Source organism: Rattus norvegicus, chromosome 4, assembly GCF_036323735.1.
Source record: "Rattus norvegicus strain BN/NHsdMcwi chromosome 4, GRCr8, whole genome shotgun sequence".
Taxonomy (NCBI): domain Eukaryota; kingdom Metazoa; phylum Chordata; class Mammalia; order Rodentia; family Muridae; genus Rattus; species Rattus norvegicus.
The window spans coordinates 26,767,443-26,791,703 of NC_086022.1; the positions used below are offsets into that span (position 1 = coordinate 26,767,443).

At 40.5% G+C, this 24,261-nt stretch overlaps 1 protein-coding gene and 1 long non-coding RNA gene across 19 annotated transcripts in view; one reads left to right on the forward strand and one right to left on the reverse strand.

Annotated features, from left to right (window-relative positions):
- Adam22 (ADAM metallopeptidase domain 22) overlaps window positions 1-24,261 on the forward strand; it is a 254,860-nt gene that overhangs the window by 96,459 nt on the left and 134,140 nt on the right. For all 18 annotated transcript variants that reach the window (XR_010065701.1, XR_005503424.2, XR_010065699.1 and 15 more), the window contains one exon: window positions 17,940-18,006. Coding sequence is in view for 14 of the 18 variants with exons in the window: in XM_063286647.1 (XP_063142717.1) it covers window positions 17,940-18,006 (67 nt within the window). In the remaining 4 variants the exon portion in view is untranslated. The remainder of the gene's footprint in view (window positions 1-17,939; window positions 18,007-24,261) is intronic.
- Window positions 11,025-23,399, reverse strand: LOC120102223 (uncharacterized). The gene is made up of 3 exons (XR_005503426.2): window positions 23,149-23,399; window positions 22,550-22,628; window positions 11,025-12,521 (listed from the first exon to the last, which is right to left on the reverse strand). It is a non-coding gene; the product is annotated as an uncharacterized LOC120102223 (long non-coding RNA).

The window sequence follows — 24,261 nt, forward strand, 5'->3', positions numbered from 1 at the left end:
CAGAGAACTACTAAACCTGATAAACAGTTTCAGCAAAGTGACTGGGTATAAAATTAACTCAAATCAGTAGCCTTCATCTACACAAAAGAGAAACAAGCTGAGAAAGAAATTAGGGAAATGGCACCCTTCATAATAGTCCCAAATAATATAAAATACCTTGGTGTCACTTTAACCAAGCAAGTGAAATATCTTTATGATAAGAACATCAAGCCTCTGAAGAATGAAATTGAAGAAGATCTCAGAAGATGGAAAGATCTCCCATGCTCATGGATGTGCAGGATTAATATAGTAAAAATGGCCATTTTACCCAAAGCGATCTACATATTCAATGCAATCCCCATCAAAATACTAATCCAATTTTTCAGAGAGTGAGACAGAACAATTTACAAATTCTTCTGGAAAAACAATAAACCCAGGATAGCTGAAACTATCCTCAACAATAAAAGGACTTCCGGGGGAATCATTATGCCTGAACTCAAGCAGTATTACAGAGCAATAGTGATAAAAACTGCATGGTATTGGTACAGAGACAGATAGATAGACCAGTGGAATAGAATTGAAGACCCAGAAATGAACCCACACACCTATGGTCACTTGATTTTTGACAAAGGAGCCAAAACCATCTTATGGAAAAAAGATAGCATTTTCAGCAAATGGTGCTCCTTCAACTAGATGGAGGTCAACATGTAGAAGAATGCAGATCAATCCATTCTTATCACCGTGTATAAAGCTTAAGTCCAAGTGGATCAAGGACCTCCACATCTAACCAGATACACTCAAACTAATAGAAGAAAAAGTGGGGAAGAATCTCAAACACATGGGCACTGAAGAAAATTTCCTGGAAAAAAAAAAAAAACACCAATGGCTTATGCTCTAAGATCAAGAATCCAGAAATGGGATCTCATAAAAGTACAAACCTTCTGTAAGGCAAAGCTGTAGGACAAAACGGCAACCAACAAACTGGGAAGAGATCTTTACCAATCTGAAAACTTATAGAGGGCTTATATCCATAAGCCTTATAGTCATAAGGGAAATGCAAATCAAAACAACCCGGAGATTCCACCTCACACCTGTCAGAATGGCTAAGACCAAAAACTCCGGCAACAGTAAATGCTGGCGAGGATGTGGAGAAAGAGGAACACTCCTCCATTGTTGGTGGGATTGCAGACTGTTACAACCATTCTGGAAATCAGTCTGGAGGTTCCTCAGAAAATTGGACATTGCACTACCTGAGGACCCAGCTATACCTCTCTTGGACATATACCCAAAAGATGCCCCAACATATAACAACGACACATGCTCCACTATGTTCATAGCAGCCTTATTTATAATAGCCAGAAGCTGGAAAGAACCCAGATGCCCTTCAACAGAGGAATGGATACAGAAAATGTGGTACATCTACACAATGAAATACTACTCAGATATCAAAATCAATGACTTTATGAAATTCATAGGCAATTGGATGGAACTAGAAAATATCATCCAGAGTGAGGTAACTCAATCACAGATAAACACACATGGTATGCATTCATTGATAAGTCGCTATTAGCCCAAATGCTTGAATTACTCTAGATGCACAGACACATGAAACTCAAGAAGGATGACCAAAATGCAAATGCTTCACTCCTTCTTTAAAAGGGGAACAAGAATACCCTTGGGAGGGAATAGGGAGGCAAAGTTTAGAACAGAGGCTGACGGAATGCCCATTAGATCCTGCCCCACATGTGGCCCATATATATATACAGCCACCAAACTAGATAAGATGGATGAAGCAAAGAAGTGCAGGCTGACAGGAACCGGATGTAGTTTTCTCCTGAGAGACACAGCCAGAATATGGGAAATTCATAGGTGAATGCCAGCAGCAAACCACTGAACTGAGAATGGGACCCCCATTGAAGGATTCAGAGAAAGGACTGGAAGAGCTTGAAGGGGCTTGAGACCCCATATGAACAACAATGCCAACCAACCAGAGCTTCCAGGGACTAAGCCACTCCCCAATGACTATACATGGACTGACCCTGGGCTCCAACTGCATTGGTAGCAACAAATAGCCTAGTAAGAGCACCAGTGGAAGGGGAAGCCCTTGGCCCTGCCAAGCCTGGACCCCCAGTGAACAGGATTGTTGGAGAGAGGGTTATAATGGGGGGAGGATTGGTAGGGGAACACCCATAAAATGGGATTGGGAGGGGTTGGGGGGATGTTGGCATGGAAACCAGGAAAGGGAATAATATTTGAAATGTAAATAAAAAATACTCAATTTAATAAAGACGGAGAAAAAAGAGAGAGAAAAGTAATCACCAGTTTTACCCAGCTGTGAAACCTGTGGCCTAAAATATTGATGGGACTGCCACGCCCACTGATGTGACAGTGGAATGAGTACCATAGGAGTACCCAATCGCTTTATGAGTGAACTTAATCCTTCATCCACAGGATAAAACATGTACCTGAAACCATTATGAGGCTAAGACCCTGCGGCTAGGCCAGGTCTAGGACCATAAGGAAGAAGCTACTACTTTTACACTACTGGATACTGTATTAAATGGATACAGTTTTAAAGTGTCCCGTAATCATTTATATGATTAGAACAGTGCATCTCTCAGGTCTCGTCAGGTAATCTCTTATTTACAGTAGATGATTCAGAGACCCACAAATGGCCAGGCTTTAGAAAATAGGAGACTTCAGAATTCTGAGCCCTGAGTACTACTTCTATAGTAGACCCTTTTGTCCCAGGCATAGGAATCATTGAAGAAGAGGGAATAAAGATCATCAGAGCCAGATGTGGGGGATTTACTGTAAATAAATTGTGTCTTCTTGACAAGATAATTCATGTATGAGCTCACAGCAGTCAACAACATTCACACACAAGTCTTTTGTAGGTCCAAGGAAGACCAAATCCCAATATGGAGAGTAGAGATGGAGATAAAATTTAATTCCTTGATACAGATCTGATAGCCATTGTTAGTTGTTGTTAGAAGAACAAGTTAAGTTTCCTCTAAGGGTGTAGCCCTTGGTATGTTGACTAGTAGAAGACCACACATGCAAGAATATCTGGGCTGTACAAATTGATCCTCAAGGGTTTAAAAAAAGAGAGAGAAGAAAACTACACAAAGGTGATTGGGGAAGGGTATGGATCTGGGAAGAGCTGATGGAGGATGGGTGAGTATAATCAGAAATAGGAAATAGGACTGGGATGATGCCTTAGTTGGTAAAGTGCTTTCTGTGTTAGTGTGTTGGCTTGGATTTGACTCCTAGAGTCCATGTTGAACATAATGCAGTATCCTAAGAAGAATATAGTCCTAGATTTGGCAGTATTGGAGAGGCACGTGCCTCCCTTGGTTGTATGTCATACATGTCCCACAGTGCTTCTTTTCGTTGCTTTACTGTTGTGTGTTCCCTGGTATCCTTGATAGTCAGAGTGGCAATGATTACAACAATCAGAACATGCAACACAGCATTATATGCTGAGGGACTCTTACCAGAATATTTTTAAGTATGATAGTATGATTATACTTTCATGCTTGGTGACATTTTATGGTATATAAATCTAGGAGGTTCTGATTTTGTAAGTTTGGATGTGACTAGGCTTTCCCCTTGTAATCCTGTGACCCTACTGCAAAGCTAGGCTTAGAAATCTTGTCTTTATTAGGAATAAGGAGCCTATAAAAAAGATCTAACATTATTAATGATAATGCACATCTCAATGTTCACTAAGCATATTTATTACTTGTGTACACACTGAAAGTTCACTGATAATTTTCATCAGATTTTGACTTAGTAGAATATAGTCATCTCAGTTACTGTCTCAAGGCTGTGAAGAGACACCATGACCAATACAACTTATGAACAAAAATACTTAGTTGGAGACATGCCTACAGTTTCAGAGGATTAGTCCATGTATGTCATGGTGGGGAATATGGCCTCAGACAGGCAGGCAAGTCATTTGAAAGTTGGAAGTAGAAAGAGAGAGAAGGAGGGAGGGGGAGAGGGAGAGACAGACACTGAATGGACTGCTGTGGGTTTCTGAAACTACAAATCCTATCTTTCAGTGACAAATCTCCTCCAACAATTCCTAATCTTTCTTAAATAGCTCTACCAACTGGGGACCAAAACATTCAAATATATGAATCTACTCACTCAAATTACTACAGTAACTAAAATAGACTCACCTTTTGACACAATGTTATCCAGAAATTCCCTAGTGTGTGCACAAGTGGGAGGGATTTTCATATTTACAGATTGGAAAGTAATAAAATGAAACTTGCATCCAAAATTATGTCATAGATAAGCTTTTATAGTTTCAATTTTGTAGTTTCAATTTCATGTAGCATAAATGAAACAGGATTTTAAACACTGGTTATTATGTGTTGAGGAAATAGATAACAATTTTGGCATAAAACTGAGTAGTTGAAGAATGGATAATTAACTCTTGGTACTACAAAGGTCCAGGGATTTCATCTAGTTTCTGTCTAGTGTGGATTCTTAACTAGATAGTTGTCTCCCAAGATGTATCTAGATGATTATTCTTGGTTAAAAGGAGTAAGAAAAATAAATACACAAGAGAGATGATTTGGTAGGGACTGGTAGAAGACAAACATAGAATAAAAAGTAAGGTCCAAGCATTTTCTTAAAAAATTCCCAGGGATTGGGGATTTAGCACAGTGGTAGAGCGCTTGCCTAGCAAGTGCAAGGCCCTGGGTTCGGTCCTCAGCTCCGAAAAAAAAAAAAAATTCTCAGCTTGGTATTTATTTCTTCTAAGCAAAAATAAATTTGGTTTCTTAAGGTTTCTATGGGTTGTTCTAATCAGCTTTTTTTTTATAGCTAAACATCTAATGATGTCTTTGATTTTCATTGTGACCCCTATGCTAGATGGCTTATAACCATTTGGAAATTCTGTTGTTATTTTATATTCTAATTATCCCAAGTAATTTTTTCCCAAGTATTTGGAGATCTCTAAATAAAATGTATTGATTTTCTGTAATATAGCAGTTAGTAAGTATGGGACTCGAATGCATGACTAACCTATGCCTTAGAGTTTATTCATTTGCCTGGTTCTGTGCATTGACCGTGCCGATGGGCTTCATGTGGTATCAGCTGGAGCATTACCATTTCTGAAATCCAAAATGACCTCAGCTATGTGGTTAGAAAGCAGTGCCGGTGTTGACTGGGAATTTAGGTTAGGAATTGATTCTTTGCCTTGTGCGTGGGATTGGTTGTTGCTTGGGTTTCCTAACGTATGACTCAAAAAAAGAGATTTCCATGTGTATGTAATAGAAGCTGTGAATCACAGATGATGCAGAGGATTACTTCTTCCAAATTACATAAGAGCCAGCTCACGTATGGGAGGAATGAGATGATCTCACTGTCATCGAGAGAGGGGTGTAAAGAACGTAGATATCTTTCATCAATAACATGAAACAGCTTTGGTCACCAAGCCAGGCACCAAGCTAGGATAAACATAGGAGTGCCATCTGCTCTGGCCCTGGCTGATATAAAAACAAGACCAACAGGGTATCTATGTGTCCCTTGCCAGCTTACATATATCTTTCTAGGCCCAGTTTCTGACTATAAAATTCTTTAAATGACTCATTTTGATTCAAGATAGTATTCTAGTAATGCTACTTTTTATTTGGTGACTTTCATGTGATTCTAATTTAAATTTACCCTTATCTAACTTATCTAAAACTTATCTAAAAATCAACACTTATCTAAAAATCTTTTTGAAATAGCCCCCTTCCATCTAGGCTCTGTGAGACATGCCTTCAAGATTCTTTTTTTTTTTTTTTTTTTTTTATTAACTTGAGTATTTCTTATATACATTTCGAGTGTTATTCCCTTTCCCGGTTTCCGGGCAAACATCCCCCTCCCCCTCCCCTTCCTTATGGGTGTTCCCCTCCCAACCCTCCCCTCATTGCCGCCCTCCCCCCATAGACTAGTTCACTGGGGGTTCAGGCTTAGCAGGACCCAGGGCTTCCCCTTCCACTGGTGCTCTTACTAGGATATTCATTGCTACCTATGGGGTCAGAGTCCAGGGTCAGTCCATGTATAGTCTTTAGGTAGTGGCTTAGTCCCTGGAAGCTCTGGTTGCTTGGCATTGTTGTACTTTTGGGGTCTCGAGCCCCTTCAAGCTCTTCCAGTTCTTTCTCTGATTCCTTCAATAGGGGACCTATTCTCAGTTCAGTGGTTTGCTGCTGGCATTCGCCTCTGTATTTGCTGTATTCTGGCTGTGTCTCTCAGGAGCGATCTACATCCGGCTCCTGTCGGTCTGCACTTCTTTGCTTCATCCATCTTGTCTAATTGGGTGGCTGTATATGTATGGGCCACATGTGGGGCAGGCTCTGAATGGGTGTTCCTTAAGTCTCTGATTTAATCTTTGCCTCTCCCTTCCCTGCCAAGGGTATTCTTTTTCCTCATTTAAAGAAGGAGTGAAGCATTCACATTTTGATCATCCGTCTTGAGTTTCGTTTGTTCTAGGGATCTAGGGTAATTCAAGCATTTGGGCTAATAGCCACTTATCAATGAGTGCATACCATGTATGTCTTTCTGTGATTGGGTTAGCTCACTCAGGATGATATTTTCCAGTTCCAACCATTTGCCTACGAATTTCATAAACTCGTTGTTTTTGATAGCTGAGTAATATTCCATTGTGTAGATGTACCACATTTTCTGTATCCATTCCTCTGTTGAAGGGCATCTGGGTTCTTTCCATTTTCTGGCTATTATAAATAAGGCTGCGATGAACATAGTGGAGCACGTGTCTCTTTTATATGTTGAGGCATCTTTTGGGTATATGCCCAAGAGAGGTATAGCTGGATCCTCAGGCAGTTCAATGTCCAATTTTCTGAGGAACCTCCAGACTGATTTCCAGAATGGTTTTACCAGTCTGCAATCCCACCAACAATGGAGGAGTGTTCCTCTTTCTCCACATCCTCGCCAGCATCTGCTGTCACCTGAGTTTTTGATCTTAGCCAATCGCACTGGTGTGAGGTGAAATCTCAGGGTTGTTTTGATTTGCATTTCCCTTATGACTAAAGATGTTGAACATTTCTTTAGGTGTTTCTCAGCCATTCGGCATTCCTCAGCTGTGAATTCTTTGTTTAGCTCTGAACCCCATTTTTTAATAGGGTTATTTGTTTCCCTGCGGTCTAACTTCTTGAGTTCTTTGTATATTTTGGATATAAGGCCTCTATCTGTTGTAGGATTGGTAAAGATCTTTTCCCAATCTGTTGGTTGCCGTTTTGTCCTAACCACAGTGTCCTTTGCCTTACAGAAGCTTTGCAGTTTTATGAGATCCCATTTGTCGATTCTTGATCTTAGAGCATAAGCCATTGGTGTTTTGTTCAGGAAATTTTTTCCAGTGCCCATGTGTTCCAGATGCTTCCCTAGTTTTTCTTCTATTAGTTTGAGTGTGTCTGGTTTGATGTGGAGGTCCTTGATCCACTTGGACTTAAGCTTTGTACAGGGTGATAAGCATGGATCGATCTGCATTCTTCTACATGTTGCCCTCCAGTTGAACCAGCACCATTTGCTGAAAATGCTATCTTTTTTCCATTGGATGGTTTTGGCTCCTTTGTCAAAAATCAAGTGACCATAGGTGTGTGGGTTCATTTCTGGGTCTTCAATTCTATTCCATTGGTCTATCTGTCTGTCTCTGTACCAATACCATGCAGTTTTTATCACTATTGCTCTGTAATACTGCTTGAGTTCAGGGATAGTGATTCCCCCTGAAGTCCTTTTATTGTTGAGGATAGCTTTAGCTATCCTGGGTTTTTTGTTATTCCAGATGAATTTGCAAATTGTTCTGTCTAACTCTTTGAAGAATTGGATTGGTATTTTGATGGGGATTGCATTGAATCTGTAGATTGCTTTTGGTAAAATGGCCATTTTTACTATATTAATCCTGCCAATCCATGAGCATGGGAGATCTTTCCATCTTCTGAGGTCTTCTTCAATTTCTTTCCTCAGTGTCTTGAAGTTCTTATTGTACAGATCTTTTACTTGCTTGGTTAAAGTCACACCGAGGTACTTTATATTATTTGGGTCTATTATGAAGGGTGTCGTTTCCCTAATTTCTTTCTCGGCTTGTTTCTCTTTTGTATAGAGGAAGGCAACTGATTTATTTGAGTTAATTTTATACCCAGCCACTTTGCTGAAGTTGTTTATCAGCTTTAGTAGTTCTCTGGTGGAACTTTTGGGATCACTTAAATATACTATCATGTCATCTGCAAATAGTGATATTTTGACCTCTTCTTTTCCGATCTGTATCCCTTTGATCTCCTTTTGTTGTCTGATTGCTCTGGCTAGAACTTCAAGAACTATATTGAATAAGTAGGGAGAGAGTGGGCAGCCTTGTCTAGTCCCTGATTTTAGTGGGATTGCTTCAAGTTTCTCTCCATTTAGTTTAATGTTAGCAACTGGTTTGCTGTATATGGCTTTTACTATGTTTAGGTATGGGCCTTGAATTCCTATTCTTTCCAGGACTTTTATCATGAAGGGGTGTTGAATTTTGTCAAATGCTTTCTCAGCATCTAATGAAATGATCATGTGGTTCTGTTCTTTCAGTTTGTTTATATAATGGATCACGTTGATGGTTTTCCATATATGAAACCATCCCTGCATGCCTGGGATGAAGCCTACTTGATCATGGTGGATGATTGTTTTGATGTGCTCTTGAATTCGGTTTGCCAGAATTTTATTGAGTATTTTTGCGTCGATATTCATAAGGGAAATTGGTCTGAAGTTCTCTTTCTTTGTTGTGTCTTTGTGTGGTTTAGGTATAAGAGTAATTGTGGCTTCGTAGAAGGAATTTGGTAGGGCTCCATCTGTTTCAATTTTGTGGAATAGTTTGGATAATATTGGTATGAGGCCTTCTATGAAGGTTTGATAGAATTCTGCACTAAACCCGTCTGGACCTGGGCTCTTTTTGGTTGGGAGACCTTTAATGACTGCTTCTATTTCCTTAGGAGTTATGGGGTTGTTTAAATGGTTTATCTGTTCCTGATTTAACTTCGATACCTGGTATCTGTCTAGGAAATTGTCCATTTCCTGAAGATTTTCAAATTTTGTTGAATATAGGTTTTTATAGTAAGATCTGATGATTTTTTGAATTTCCTCTGAATCTGTAGTTATGTCTCCCTTTTCATTTCTGATTTTGTTAATTTGGACGCACTCTCTGTGTCCTCTCGTTAGTCTGGCTAAGGGTTTATCTATCTTGTTGATTTTCTCAAAGAACCAACTTTTGGTTCGCCTTCAAGATTCTTAATAACATTTTTTATTTATAGGATTCTATCTCTGATCATATTTTCAAGATTCTTATTCTAGGGATGTAATGGGTCAGCCTTTGTTCTGAAGATCTGAAGAACTGGGTTTGATCTCTCTCATTGAGTGGGAAATCCCTAAAAACTTTCTTGTTTAGGGTAGTAATTGAGTTCTTGTGAGTCTTGGAAAGGCTTTTGTACTGACACATGGTCTTGAGGAAGCAGCCTAAAGTCTTTCAGAGGTTTTAGCACTCAGTCTTCCTATCTTTGACTTAAGACACATTTTAGGGATGGTGCCTTAGGATTGCTAGTTGCCCTGAGGCTGTTTCTTGAAAAATGATTGCCAAGCCAGTTTGTTCATTTGTTTCTTAGACAACTTCGGTGAGTGTACTAGAAACAGTGTGTCCTCAGTGTAGCACTTCGAAGTGTAAAACTCTTACTTCTTCCTGGGTTGGTTTGGTTACTATAACTTGGACAAGGTGATGTCTGCTGCTCTTATTATCATAAAACTGTTACCAGGACATGTTTTGAATATAAAGTTGCTTGTTGCTCAGGAGAGCTGTGTGTTTGAATTCTAGTAAACACTGTCTAAGAACAAGGGCTGAAAGTAGACTGGGAAGATGAGGTCACTGGGGAGTCATCACCAGTATTTTGAAGATTTGAGAGGAGAGAACTCTGGAAAGATCTTCTCATAGTAAAGGGAATAAAAATGTAAGGGACTCTTGAGCATCCTGTGTCGTGCTGCGGGACCAGTAGGTAACTGTACTCAGAATGGCAACCTAAGGTCACTCCGCTACTCTGTTGGGGAGCAAGGTTCTGACTTGTACAAGAGTTAACTTTAACTCGTTGAAGTTTGACTGGGTCGTTGCAAAAGTACAACACAGTACAGTGGAGAAAGGGGGCATGAGAAAGTTCAGAGTATGTAAAAAGTAGGTGATTATCAAAGAATATTAACTGGCTTAAGAGGACAAGACAGAGGTGAATGCCACTGAAAATTCCCAATAAGGGGCTCAGTAAGTATAGCCCTTGTTCTTGAAGAGGTCTTTGGTTCAATTGCCAGTACCTAGTTAGTGGCTCACAACCATCCAATGATCCTATACTGAATTCTGATCTCATGGGCACCTGACATGCACATGGTACATGCTCTCATATAAAGGCAAAACCCTCACAAATTAAATAAATCTGAAAAGAAAAAAAAACCTTATCAAAACATTTCAACTGGGAATTCTAGGGAAAATACTTGAAAATACAAATTAGTGAATAGGTAGTTGATCGAAATCAAGATTATCGAAGTCATGCAAAATCACTTAGAAGCAGGCTTGTTACCATATCAAACTTATAATCTCCATTTTACATATGGATGGATTGTGCTCGTATTGATTAAAAAATTGACCGAAGCGACAAAGCTAGTAAACGGCAGAGTTACAAAGCTAGTGAATCAAATACTTATTCTCCCCCCAACCCCAAATCTTTGTATAATACAAGCTACTTCTGATTCATGACGGTTTCTCAGGAAACAGAGCACCATCATTATTTTGACCCAAAGAGTGTTTGCTCTCGTTGTTAAGGTTTTCGAGAGAAGGTTTTGCTTTGTAGCTGAGACTGGTTTCAAACTTGCTGCAATCCTCCTGCTTCAGCCTCTTTAGAGGAAGACATGTGTCGCCATGCTCTGTGGTATGACAAAGTGTCTATGTAGTAGTTGTTTAGCTATTATAGGTTTATTATATCATGTAAACGAAAAGAGGAGTAGAGCTCAGGACCCATTCCTGCTTACATATATTATATTATTATAAATTATATATATTATATATATATAAATGTATTTGATTTCATTTTTACGTGCATTGGTGTGAAGGTGTCAGACATTCTGGAACTACAGTGAGAGACAGTTGTAAGCTGCTGTGTCGGTGTTGGGAATGGACTCTGATCCTCTGGAAGAGCAACCAGTGTTCTTAACTGCTGAGTCAGCTTTCCAGTCCCGACCTTCCTAATTTGAAAAAAACATTACTTCCTTTAGAAAATAGAGTTTGATTTAGAGGTAGAGTTGGACCGAGAGCTGTTTGGTCTTTTAAAGTTCATAAAGATGTACCCATACTCAAGGTATTAAGTAAGCTGTCAGCATGAAGTTTTCTTTGTACGTTTTGGTAAGATAACCCTCTCATCTTTTGATGGAAACCCTCTCATCTCCTGTGCTCACAGTGATCCAAAAAGACCCTAACTCTGCAATAAATAAACAATACTATCTCGAAGAAAAAGACAAGGTAATCTTTGTCATTTCTCTTTCATGATACTTTATGAAAATGTACTTAGACTCTGTTAATGGCAGTATTATTTTATGTTTTAATAGAAGGAACGGAGATATTTTTAATAGAAGGGTTTTCAGCCTAATCATTAAGGTAACAACACTTAGTATACTTTCACAATACTGCAAACAAAAGAAAACAACAGAATTGCACGAGCTGTTTCTGGCGTAAATTACATGGAGCCTTTTCAAGCAGTGCGTGTAGCTATGGACGCTTCGTTGGGAAGGCTGTGTAATTCCCAAGCAGACGGCTTTTCCTCACTGTAATTACTCTTGCTGTGATTCATACTGTCTTATCACCTAGATTTTATAATCCAAGTGAAAGCACTCCCTTGACTTTTGAAAACTCAGAAGACTTTAGATTTGTTTTTAAGGAATTAAGATCATTATTACTACTGCTCTGACTGATGTTTTCCTAAAGCCTATTTTTCTGAAGACCATTTTTAATCTCACTCATACCAGCTTGAAGGTGGAGATTTACCCAGTGTCAGTGATGAGAACAAGACACCCGGACACAGTGTCAGTGCTGGACTGGTCTGGATCCATGCACTTTGTCTGCAGAGATTTGGGGCTTCCATTCTGGTGCCTGCCACTCCGTTTCTCTCCTTAGCTTCTTTCCACCTTGCAGATTCAATTTCCTTTATCATCCCTATGACTTCCTCCTCCCTTCCCCCAGAATTCACTAGCTCAGATTCCCAAGAGCAGGAACTTGGCTGGATGGGCTAAATAACATTGCCTCTGTGTGAGAGTGTTTCTTTCCCACTTTTGGGGACGATGTGTCATATAGTACCAAAGCCACCGGAGAGCCTTCCGCAGAATCCTGGCAGGCACCTATCCTGTTTATCATACGTGTTGAGCTAAGCAAGTTTGGAATGGAGACTGTTGCAATCTCTTGTTTTGTCTGAGGCAGACACCGATGTTGCTTTGTCAGAAACTATTGGAAATGTGTGAAATATTTGATATACCTGAAAAAAAAAAAGAAGAAATAAGTAAAAAGGCGACTGTTGGCTGTCCATTCAACAGTCATTCTTTCTACTGTGCTTCTTCCCTGAATCTGATTCCACTTTCAATGCTCATGGTGTCCCAGGAAGGAGAATCTTGATTAAGCTGACATTTGGTGATAAATGTCCTTGTCAAAGGATGGGTTTAGGTGGAGACATGCAGTGTAATTCTAGAAAAAGACATAGGAGAAGATGAAAGCTATGAGTTTCGGAACGCATTCACTTACCTTTTAAAGTAGTGTAGAGCATCAGGTGTGCTTACCTGCCTGCATGCATACATGCCTGCCTGCCTTCCTTCTCCCTCCTTCCCTCCCTCCCTCCCTTCCTTCCTTCCTTCCTTCCTTCCTTCCTTCCTTCCTTCCTTCCTTCCTTCCTTCCTTCCTTCCATTAAGTCTTGGGATATATTTGTTTTCATGAGATTCTTAGAAATTCCGGCAGCTACATTAGGGCCATTAGAGGAGCCAATTAAGAGGACAGGCCAACAATTACACTGACTGATGGCAGAGCAGAAAGTTGAAAATTCTCTTGGGTTTGGAGAGATGGCTCAGCCATTGAGGAGCACCAGCTGCTCTTCCAGAGGACCTGGATTCAATTCCTGGCACCCACAGCATGGCTCACAACCATCTGTAACTCCAGCCCCAGCTCCCTTTGATGTCTTCTTCTGCCCTCTGCCAGCACCTGGCATACTTATGGTACACAGACATGTATGTAGGCAAAACACCCGCACACATAAAGCAGCAACAATACATTTTAGAAAAGAAGGTACCCTAAGTCGCATGATGCTGGCTACCACATGTACCAGCTTTGATGCGGCCCGTAGCTGTCTCAGAAGGAGAACAGAATTCCACAAATCAAATTAACCCCTAAACTGAAGGTGATCAATATAGGCACTGAGTGAGATTCCAGAGGATTGCCAGAGGATTTAGTGTTCTTCGGTTACGGAGTAAGCTGGGAGAGGGACCAGCAGCTCATTCTGAGGCATACAGTATTCCATGGCTATTTCCCTCAGTGCTGCACCTGCCTCCCTTGTTATCAGGTATACAGGGGCTATACACACCTCACAACAGAGAAAGACTACTGTTTGTAGTCATCTGTGCCACACTTACTCTTCCAGCTATTGGGTAAGTCCACAGATAGGTGTCGTTCTCTGAATTCTGCCGACATATAGCACAGTTTGCCTACTGCCTACCTACCCATACTTGACATATCTCAGAAGTTTACCTATACATATTCTAAGGCTCAGGTTTATTCATTTAAAAGTGTTCCATGTTCACTGAAAATGCACGTATCGTCTTGAAATTTCTACTAAGAAGATGACAAATGTCTTTGTACTTTAATTAACATTTTAGGCATTTAAAAAAAACACTGTAACATACAACCTACCACACCTTAGTGAGTTCTCCGGTGAAGTGAGTAGGAAAGTATAATCTAGGGAGTGGGCAGATGACTCAGTGGTCAGAGTACTTACCTCTGCCAGCCCATGTTAGAATCCCCAGCACCCATGTAAAAAGCCAGGCATGTCTGTGTGTTTCTGTATGGGTCCCAGGAGCTCATTGACCAAACAGCCTACACAAAATGGTGAGCTTCATGCACACACACACACACACACACACACGTGTGCATATACACACACATGCAAGCACACACATACAGGAGAGGGAAAATATATGACTACATTTTCAAATGCAAAGGACATGTGGACTTAATTTCCTAAGTGGAAGTATAATCATAGATTCTGCAGCATTAATATAGAGTTGCTTGCTAAATTAGTATATTGCTGAAATATATATATAGATATATATTATTTTATGTTAATGTAGTCTGAATACAATGCTTGCTTGCGCATGTAGTTTGCACTTCAAACAGCTGTACGCATGGGGACTATCACGATGGACCATGTACTCAGAAGTTTACAATTGGAACAACTTCGGCTTTATGACTCATAAAACATTTTTTAGGAGTTTTTTTTTAAACATTGACTCAATGAGTATAAATAGAGTAGAATTATAGATTTAATAGCCTCATGTTTTCTTTTTAGTTATTCATGATGATTTTATTTGTATTTCAGTGCTCTAAAAAATTAAGGAGCTTTGGGGCCCAGGAAAATGTCTTAGCGGGAGAAGTGTTCACTGTACAAGCACGAGGTTGTCTGTAAGCTCCGCTGTGGAGTTGAGGAGTCAGGCAGACTGTGGTGCCTGCTGGCTACCCAATCTGGTTGAAACAGTTAACTCCTGCTCAAAGAGAAGACCCTGTTTCAACAGATAAGTTACAGAGCGGTAAAGGAAGATACTCAGTGTTGATCTCAGGCCTCTACATGAATGTGCACATGTGAGCACATGATCATAAGACACACACACACACACACACACACACACACACACACAAACACACACACACACAGAGGCGGGGAGGGAGGGAAAATAAAGGCTTTATCAAAGCTGGGTCTTGATATATCACACTTAAAAGTCATATTCACAGACAGGAGATGTTAGAGGCATAGCCTATCTAATTAATTTAGTTCTTACCTGTGAAAGGTTTTGGTTTTAGTTTTTTTTTTAATTTAAAAATTGTTCATACAACACGGTTTGAACATATTCTGTTCCCTCCCTCACTTCTCTTCTCACATTCTCCTGGCAACCACCTGCCTAAATTCATGTTCTTTTATTTATTTATTCTTTTAATTTTTTTGCTTAAAAAGATAAAAAAAAAAACCCCATATCACACCAAACAAACTCAAAAAGCATGTGCACACAGCAAAACAAATTATAGAGTCCGTTTTATATCGGCCAACTATTCCTAAGTATGAGCCTTCCCCTACAGTGTATCCATCAAAGAAAACTGATTTATCTTTTCCTCTCCAAGCAACTATCAGTTCCACTTTCTGTCCTCAGTGATGGGAGTATGGCTGGCTAGAATTTGTACAGGTCTTATGTGCACTGGGACAGCCTCTGTGAGTTCATATGTGCCTCAGTCCTGTTGTGTTTAGAAAATGCCGTTTTTCTAGAGTCATTCATTTCTTCTGGCTTTTACAGTCTTTTTCCCCCATACATATATTATATATATAATTTATTTTACTTATTTACATTTCAAATTTGCACCCCTTCTCAGTCTCTCCTCCACAAATCCCCCAACCCAACCCCCTCCACTTTTCCGCTACGAGGCTGGTCCCCCACCCAGCCACCAACTCCTCCTCTAACATCCCAATTCCCTGGGGCAACAAACCTCCACAGGACCTAGTGCCTCCCCTCCGATTGATACCAGATTAAAGAGTCCTCTGCTACATATGTAGCGGGAGCCAGGCACCCACTCGTATATACTCTGGTTGGTGGTTTCGTCCCTTGGGAGCTCTGAGGGGTCTGGTTAGTTGATCTTGTTCTTCTTACCGTATTACAGTCAGGCATCTTCTGCATAGATCCCTGAGTCTTTAGAGGAAAGAGTGATAAAGATAATCACATTGACGGCTGAGTGTCCAGAGTCTCTCACTCTGCATGTTGTCCAGTTTGTTAGTTTCTGTGTTGAATATCATCTACCGTAAGAAGCAGCTTCTGTGGTGACGGTTGAACAATGCATTGATCTATGGATCTAGCAAAATATCACTAGGAATCATTTCACTGCTGGGTTCCTTTAGCAGAATAATAGTAGTATGTTTACCCTAGGGTCCATGACCTATCTAGTCTTAGGTTCTTGGCCTTATTAACAGTGTCAGCAATGGATTTCATCCGATTAAACTGGCCTTAATCCAATTTTAAAAGTGGCTGGTTGTCATATTTTTTTTGTGTGCCATCATTATACTAGTGGGTATGTATTTTAGGCAGGTCACTATGATAGACTGTAGAGTTCATAGCTGGGTAAGATTTGTGATCCCCCCTTGCCCCTGGCTGGTAGCATGTGTGAGTTCTTCTAGCACTGTGAATGCTAGTCAGTGGGGATGAAGCTTCTAGTCGATCCTAAGCTCATTTTTTTCCCTGTCCAGTGACATACACATGTGGTGTCTTCAGCACCAGGTTGTGGAGGGTAACCAATGGCACTGGCAGTAGCCTGTGATGTTTTCAGGAACAGAATCCCAACACCAAGAACTCCTCTGACAATGACTGATAAGGATAGAAGGCATTCTTGGTCCCAGACTTTCTATCTGGTAGCACATAATGTCCATTTGGATCATCCTTCCCCCCATTATATTAAACTCTATCTAAATTCATTTTATACAGATATGCACTTTAGAACGCTTCTATAGTATTAGGTTCTCTTACTCAAGTTGGCTCAGCAGTTAAGAGCACTGGATGCTCTTGTAAAGGACCTGGATCCAATTCAGAGCACCCACGTTGTGGGTCACAGCCATCTTAACTCGAGTTTCACGGTATCTTCCATTCTCTTCTTGCCTCCATGGGCACTGTACATATTCAGAACACAGACATACATGCAGGCAAAACACCAACACACATACACTGAACTAAACGAATAGATAACTAGTTGTATGAATATCCTACCATATGAGAAGGTTGTGTAGAAAACTTTAAGAAAAAAATGGCTTTAAAGTGTTACGATGTTTTGCTTTTTCATTTCTTGTTTCTATTTGTGTGTGTGTGTGTGTGTGTGTGTGTGTGTGTGTGTGTGTGTGTGTGTGTAGTGCTTATCTGCCATTGTACACGTGGGGCAACTCGTGTGTCAGGGAACAACTTGAGAGAGTCAGTTATTTACTTCTGCTGTGTGAATGCCAGGACCGAAGTTAGGTTGTCAGGCCCGGCAGCCAGTGTCTTTACCCACTGAGCCACCTTGCCAGCCCATTTCCTATTCGTTCTCATTTCCTTCACTCTTTCTTTTTCTGTGTGTGACAGATTAGTAATTAGTAAGAAAAAAAGACATGTGATCCATAAAAAATGGTAAGATACAGGTAGCAAATTAAAATTTTCTGATAGAAAGCTGCAGTAAACAAAACACAAAACAAAAACAAAACAACCCCCCAAACTAGTATATTTTGAAAAAGTAATTGTGTTCCCACAGTTTCCTAGACCTGGTGCTGGGCGGGCGAGGGAACCGGCTCTGTTCCACCATGGGATAACATGGTGGAGTAGTTCAGCTTCTATCTTTGTAGAAGCCCTAGCTGTTTACCACACTCCCTCCCTCCCTCGCTCCCTCCCTTCCTTCTCCTTTCCCTTTCTGTAAAATGTTGATTTTGTTTAAAAATCTGAGTCAAAGAATTATTAAAGGCGAGCTTTATAGTCAAGGCTAACAACCCCTCGCCCCCCTCCCCCACACATAAGTCTATCCCCCAAGCACTGAGGCTCAAACCCAGGGCCTGGAGCATGCTTGCCAACCTCTGTTACTGAAATGTCTTCAACAACAGAATCCTCTTTAATTGCCATTTCTCTTTTGTTTTTGTAGCGAGTTGCTGTCCTCCGGTTATGTAGAGAGACATATTGAACACGGAGGCAAGGTCGTGGAAAACAAAGTAAGTGAATTTTCCTTCCTTGGTGGGGAATCTTTGTAAACACTGAGCTTGGGACCCCGACTTCGTGCTTGCTAGATGTGCATTCTATCAATTGAGCTGTGCTCCTTAAATGAAAACTGTATCCGACTCCATGAATGCCTACAAGTCAGTCTCTTAAAGGGCTCTGCTCAGTTGTCGTAGAACAATCAAGTGTAAAATCAAGGGCAGTGCATTCGATCTGGGGTATGAACATGAATGTGCGGAGAGGAGTATATTCATATGAAAATGAAATTGCTGCTTTGGTAAGTCTTTAAAGCTGTAATTTTTAATTTAAAAATATTAAAATATGTAATTCAAAGACAAAGATGCACAGAAAACCAGGTAAGGACCTATGAGTCAACTTATGACTTCTATCCGGGTTTGAGCTGTGGAGCCTGGTCAGCAAGCCCATGTGTTGCTTTGCCCTCACCCCTCAGCCCCCGCCCCTCCCCCACCCCCTGCTCCCGCCCCTGAGACCACTCTCACTGGTGAGCCCGCCCTCTAAGACCACCCTCACTGGTGAGCCCGCCCCCATATCACCTCATTGGTGAGCCCCCCCCCAGACCACCCTCACTGTTGAGCCCACCCTCTGAGACCTTCCTTACTGATAAGCCTCTCCCAGATCATCCTTACTAGTGAGTCTCCCCCCCCACCCCCACTTCAACTGGTGAGCCCGCCCTCTTAGCGCTGTCATTTACGGTTTCATCAACAAAGCTTGTGTCTATTTAGTTTAGTCTATTTGTGTTTAAAGTGTCTCATTTATTTTATCTTTTGCTCTTTATAATTTTCTTGTTGAGGAAGTGAAATTGTTTACCTTATACAAGTTTCTCACTGTCTAGATTTTAGTGTTGACTATAATTTCACATTTATAGCAAGTAAAATCCATCTTAATGATTATCTTTAACAAAACAGTTGATTTTGCCTCTAGGGCCTTTTCGTTTTCATTGAATGCAGTGTTATTGTGCATAACCCTGATTTTAAAGTTATGTTATAGCTGTTTTTATACCTTTCCCCTCCAAGGTTATAAAAAGTCTTTATGTTCAAAAGAGATGCATGTTTTTATTATTTTAATAAGACAAATGTTTCATCTTTAATTTTATTTTATTTTATCTACTTTCTTTAAAAACTAAGTTCCAGGATTGAGGGGAATGGCTCAGTCAGTAAAATATCTACCATGCAATCGTGAAGGCTTGAGTTCTGATCTGCAGAACTTAGGTGAGAGCCAGGCTGGTGGCACACACCGGTAGTCCATCACTGGGGAGATGAGATGATTTCAGCGGCTGGTGGCCAGCTGAGTAAACCGAATCGTTCAGATCCATGTTCATTAAGTCTCAGACTCTGTCTCAAAAGTGACCCCCACTCCAGCCTCTACCCACACAGCATGCATGTGTATGTACACTCACGTACACAGAAGCACACAGACCACTCACAATAAACATAAAATGAGGTTCTAAATGTCACCCTGTGTTTAGAGTATACATGTTTGGTGTTTGATATGAACTTATTTATTTTTTAATGTCTCCATCTGTGTTCCAATTAAGTTGCTTCCCTTATAAATAATGAGAATTGTCATTTGGTTGTCAGAGACAATGTCAGAGACATAACGTTCCCTGCCTCGTAATCAATTTACATATGCCTTGGAGATGTGCATTATATCTTCTTTTTTTTATAAGAGGTACAAATAAGAAAGAGTGGAGTTTTAAATTCTGCCCAAGACGAATTACAAAGTGACATACCACATTGGAATTTACGTCCAAGTTCATCCAATGTTAATTCGTATGAAGAATTGTATAGATTATGCATTTATGTGCGTGTCTTCTCATAGGTTTAGTTTTGTTTTGTTTTGTTTTTTTGAGAAAAAGATCCTCTGTAGTTTAGGCTGGCCTCAAATGCACACCAGTCATTCTTCCTCAGCCTTCCAAGAGCTCAAATTACTGGCATCAAGAAATTGAAAGCATTTACGAGTTAGAATGGAGTGGGGCGGAAGTGTTTAATTTTGAATGTGGAGAATGGCAACTTTGGGTTTGGGAGAGGGGAAAATGGAAGCAATGAGAGGTGACCACCCATTCTAAGCCACACAGTTTGCTAGTTGTAAGTTACAGGGTTTCTTGTTGGTTCTGGTTGTTTGTTTGTTGAAGGAATAGTCTTAGGACTCAGATGAATCTGTTGGTACTGTGGGTAGCTGAAATTTCTAGTTACATTGGCACAACACTATAATACTCATAATAATAACTAGGATTTATGGATGATAATTGGTCATACACATCCCTATTCGAGTTCTACCCACATAGTGATCTGTGATCATCAATAAAACTGTTCTCTTGCATTACGGAGAGGTTCAGAGCTGCGGCTTGACCCTACATTAACTTCATGGCCAAACCTTCTACCAGCTTGTTCATCACATAGGCTGTAGCGCATAAATTAGGAGGGCTATGAAAAGCTGCAGTGGATTTTATTAGTCCTTTTTGTATGCATACGTAATTGATTTTGGAGGTTTCCAATAACAATAACTTTATTGTCTCTAATCTGCAGGCTAAAGTCGTGATTTACCCAAAGACCCTGTAGGTTTTCTCTCAGCTTGGGTTAAATTGATGTCGGTTGGTTTTTCTGAATTGTTACTTCTTCCTTCATTTTCCCTACATGAGCATCTTGGGAGAATAGCTTTAGCACCTGTTTTCAAACAGTGAGTGTGGAATAGAGAATCATTTTCATGTACCAGAAACTTGTACCAGTGGCTTAGGGGACAGATATCCTCGGGGTCAAAGAGCAAAGTAAGCATTGCTGTAGACATGTGATTTATCCTTCTACCACTAATGTGATAGAAAGAATGGTCATGTGCTTGTATCACTAATTCTGATAGTATTTTTGTTCAACTCTCTTATCTCTGATGGTAATGACAAAAGCAATAGCCACTGAGTGTCTAGTTCTAGTAGCACAAGTTATTTGTAAATATAATTATTGCTGTTTGCTTTTGCGTTAGAGTTCTCAAGAGTACAGTTAGCTGTGTAGAGAGAGTCCTACTGACTGGTTGGTAACTAACTAGCTTCTAGTCCCTGACGTGGGCGCATTGATTCTCACCAGGAATCATGGCTTCAAAGTCTTAATTGGGTTCTCAGCGGCAGGGGAAAGATGGAGAAGAATACAAAGGAGTGTGGGTCAAGGTTAAAGTCTGGAATGTATAAGGAGACGGAAGAAAGTGCTGTGTGATGGGGAACAGGTGTCAGCAGAAAGTAGTCAACGGCAAGAGCACTTAATGTGACACTACCGGAGCCTGTTGCTCTGATGAAATGTATTATAATTTACATTAAACATATTTTAAGGCAAACTCAAATAGCCCTTGTTTCTGGAAACAGACAGGAAGTTGATACAGAAGCAAAAACAATGTCTGAAGTTTCCTATGTCCATCTTTTTCTCCATGGTGTTAGAGTGCTGCGAAAGCTTTATATTCTCTCTCTCTCTCTCTCTCTCTCTCTCTCTCTCTCTCTCTTTCTCTCTCTCTCTCTTTCTCTGCGAGTGTTTGTGCATATGCATATCTCTCTGTGTGTATTTGTGTACGTGTGACTGTGTACATGCATGTGTGTACATGTGTGCATGTGTGCACATCCCATGTCTGAGTTCACTGGAGGTACAAGATGACTTGTAGAAAGCATTCATTTCTCTCACAGCCCCCTCTGGGGTCTTGGGGACTGAACTCAGATAATCATTCTTGGCAGCAATTGCCTTTATCCATAGAGCCATCTTGATGTCCCACCACCAAAAATCTCTCCAGCATAATATGATCTTCCTGAAGGTGCCTGCATTACTAAATTCCTTCGGTATTCATTTTCCTAAATCACATTTCCAGCTCATTTCTTTCTTCCTTGAAATCTTACCCTAATCTTTTGCTTTCTTTAATGAATAAGTGATAGAAAAAAAAAAACCCGTCAGGACAGTTGTGAGAAATCATTCAGAAAAAAAATATGGTGACTGTTGGGAAAACAGGAGTTCTCCTAGCCTGTATTTCCCATGATTCTAAGCAGCACCAGTAGACAACTGCCCATGATCTCCACTGCACTTAAGGTTTCTCTTGTCTCCTTTTCTTGATTCGTCTCCAAGAAACACAGTTCCCAACCTTCCAGCAATTCAAAAGCTTCCCAGGTGCTGAAGGGATAGCATTTTGGACATGTATCTTAAGGTGTTTTATTTGTGATAAAACAAGATGAGAGAGAGAGAGAGAGAGAGAGAGAGAGAGAGAGAGAGAGAGAGAGAGAGAGAGAGAGAGGTGGTAGACATCTTGCTTAAGCCAAATGCAACCAGCTCTCATTAATGATAGAGTCTGAATCAAAGGGGCATCATGGTCTCATGACATTTATTATTTCTACTTTTTAAACTGTAATGCCAGGACCATTAGTTCATGTATCCTTTTGTATCCACTTGATTTTTACTGAGACTGTTCCATATAATCGAATAGTACAACATACTCGAATTGTCTCTTTTTGACCCCGGGGAGTACAAACTTAGGTACCAAACAGTCAGTGCACCTTACCAATATATTTGTCACAGCACAGAAGTCAGTCGTCCAGCTTCCTGACTGATTCTCAAAACGGCTTTAACCCTTCAGAATCCTGAAGAACAGTAAGCAAGTCATTAAGTAGGGAAGAGAAGCTGGACTGTGGTGCACAGTGACTTGTGCTGCCTGTGTTAGCACAGAGGCATCCTCCCCCCTGGGTCTATTGTAAGCAAACATCTTTCTTTTTCTCAAGTAGCCTGTTAGTGTACAGTCCTCCATTTTGAAAGCCGCCTTTGAGATGCAATGCCAAGTGATCTATGCCAGACTATTCTCTCCCTCCCTCCCCTCCTCTCCCCTGCCCTTTCTCCCTTTTCTCCCCGCTCTTCCTTTTCTTTCTCCCATCTCTTTCTGACAGGCTTTACTGTGTAGATCAGGCTGGCCTTGAAAACAGTTTTTCTGATACATCCTCCTGATGCGTGTGCCTTCATGCCTAGCTTAGACCATTTTCTATTTTGATTCATTTTTCCCTCCCTCCCTCTTTCCCTCCCTCCCTCTCTCCCTCCTTTCTTCCCTCCCTTCCTCTCTCAAAGAACACAGCAACAGCCGTCCTTTTACAAGGTGCCTCTCTTACTTACAACTTTATCTTACATCGAGTCGAGACACACGTATTCTTGTCTAGAATTCTAAGTGCAGTTAGCTTCTCCGGAGACTCTTGGATAATACTTAGTTACCTTAAGAGTCACTGAGTCATATGGGCTTGGGAGATGATTTTAGAAAGGAATAAAAAAAAAGGATCTATTTATAGAAGCTGTTACTTAAGCTTAAATTTAAATCCTGGGCTGTGTGGAGATAGGGAGGCCGCCATCCAAGTGGAAGGAATTCAGAGATGTGCATTTTTAAGGCTGGCTGGTTGGGAATGTCAACTGAAGAGCCTTAGCCCTTGGAGGTGCTCTCTGCACTGACCTATGTCCCAGCTCCGGAGCATAAATTCCTTAACCAAGTATATGTGTGCAAAGTGTATAAAATGATGCAAATAATTAATGAATCGATGATAGGAATATTTGACAAGTGTAGCTACCATGTGTTGGAACATGGCTTTTTTTATTTTTAAGTTTCCCTTTCTGGAAGATTTGGGTTAAGCACTCTTAGCACTGAGCTGGAATTCTGAGAGCAGAACCTTTAATGCAGGGTATGGGAGATTCGTGACAGGCATAGCCACATGCCCCGCCCGAATTCAGAATAGAAAATCATCAGACTACATTGATATAGACAGGCTATGTGTCAGTTTAGCCCTGGCTTAACTGTTAACCAATTAATAAAATTAGAAGGATTTAGATATTCGTGTGCTTATACGTCATTGTCATAGGTGGACATTTAATTATCAGATGTAAGCAGACTAGCTTTAAGTTCTGTTGTTTTTACTTTACTATTTTTAATTTTTATTTGTTTTTGAGATGGGGCCTGGAACTCACTACATTGATATGGCTGTCCTCAAACTCCTAGACATCTACCAGCATCTGCCTCCTTAGTGCTGGAATTAAAGGTGTCACAGTGCTGTCATTTAACTTTTTTAAGCCTGGGTCTTACTTTGTGGCCAAGCTGGTCTTTAATATTCTTTCCTCCTGCCTCTGCCTCATTAGCTGGGATTTTCGGCATGCCCCACCATGTCCCAGCCTGACCTATTCTGTTATACCTTAGTCATACTCCTTAACCACCGACATCAATTTTAATTGTTACAGTGATTTTGT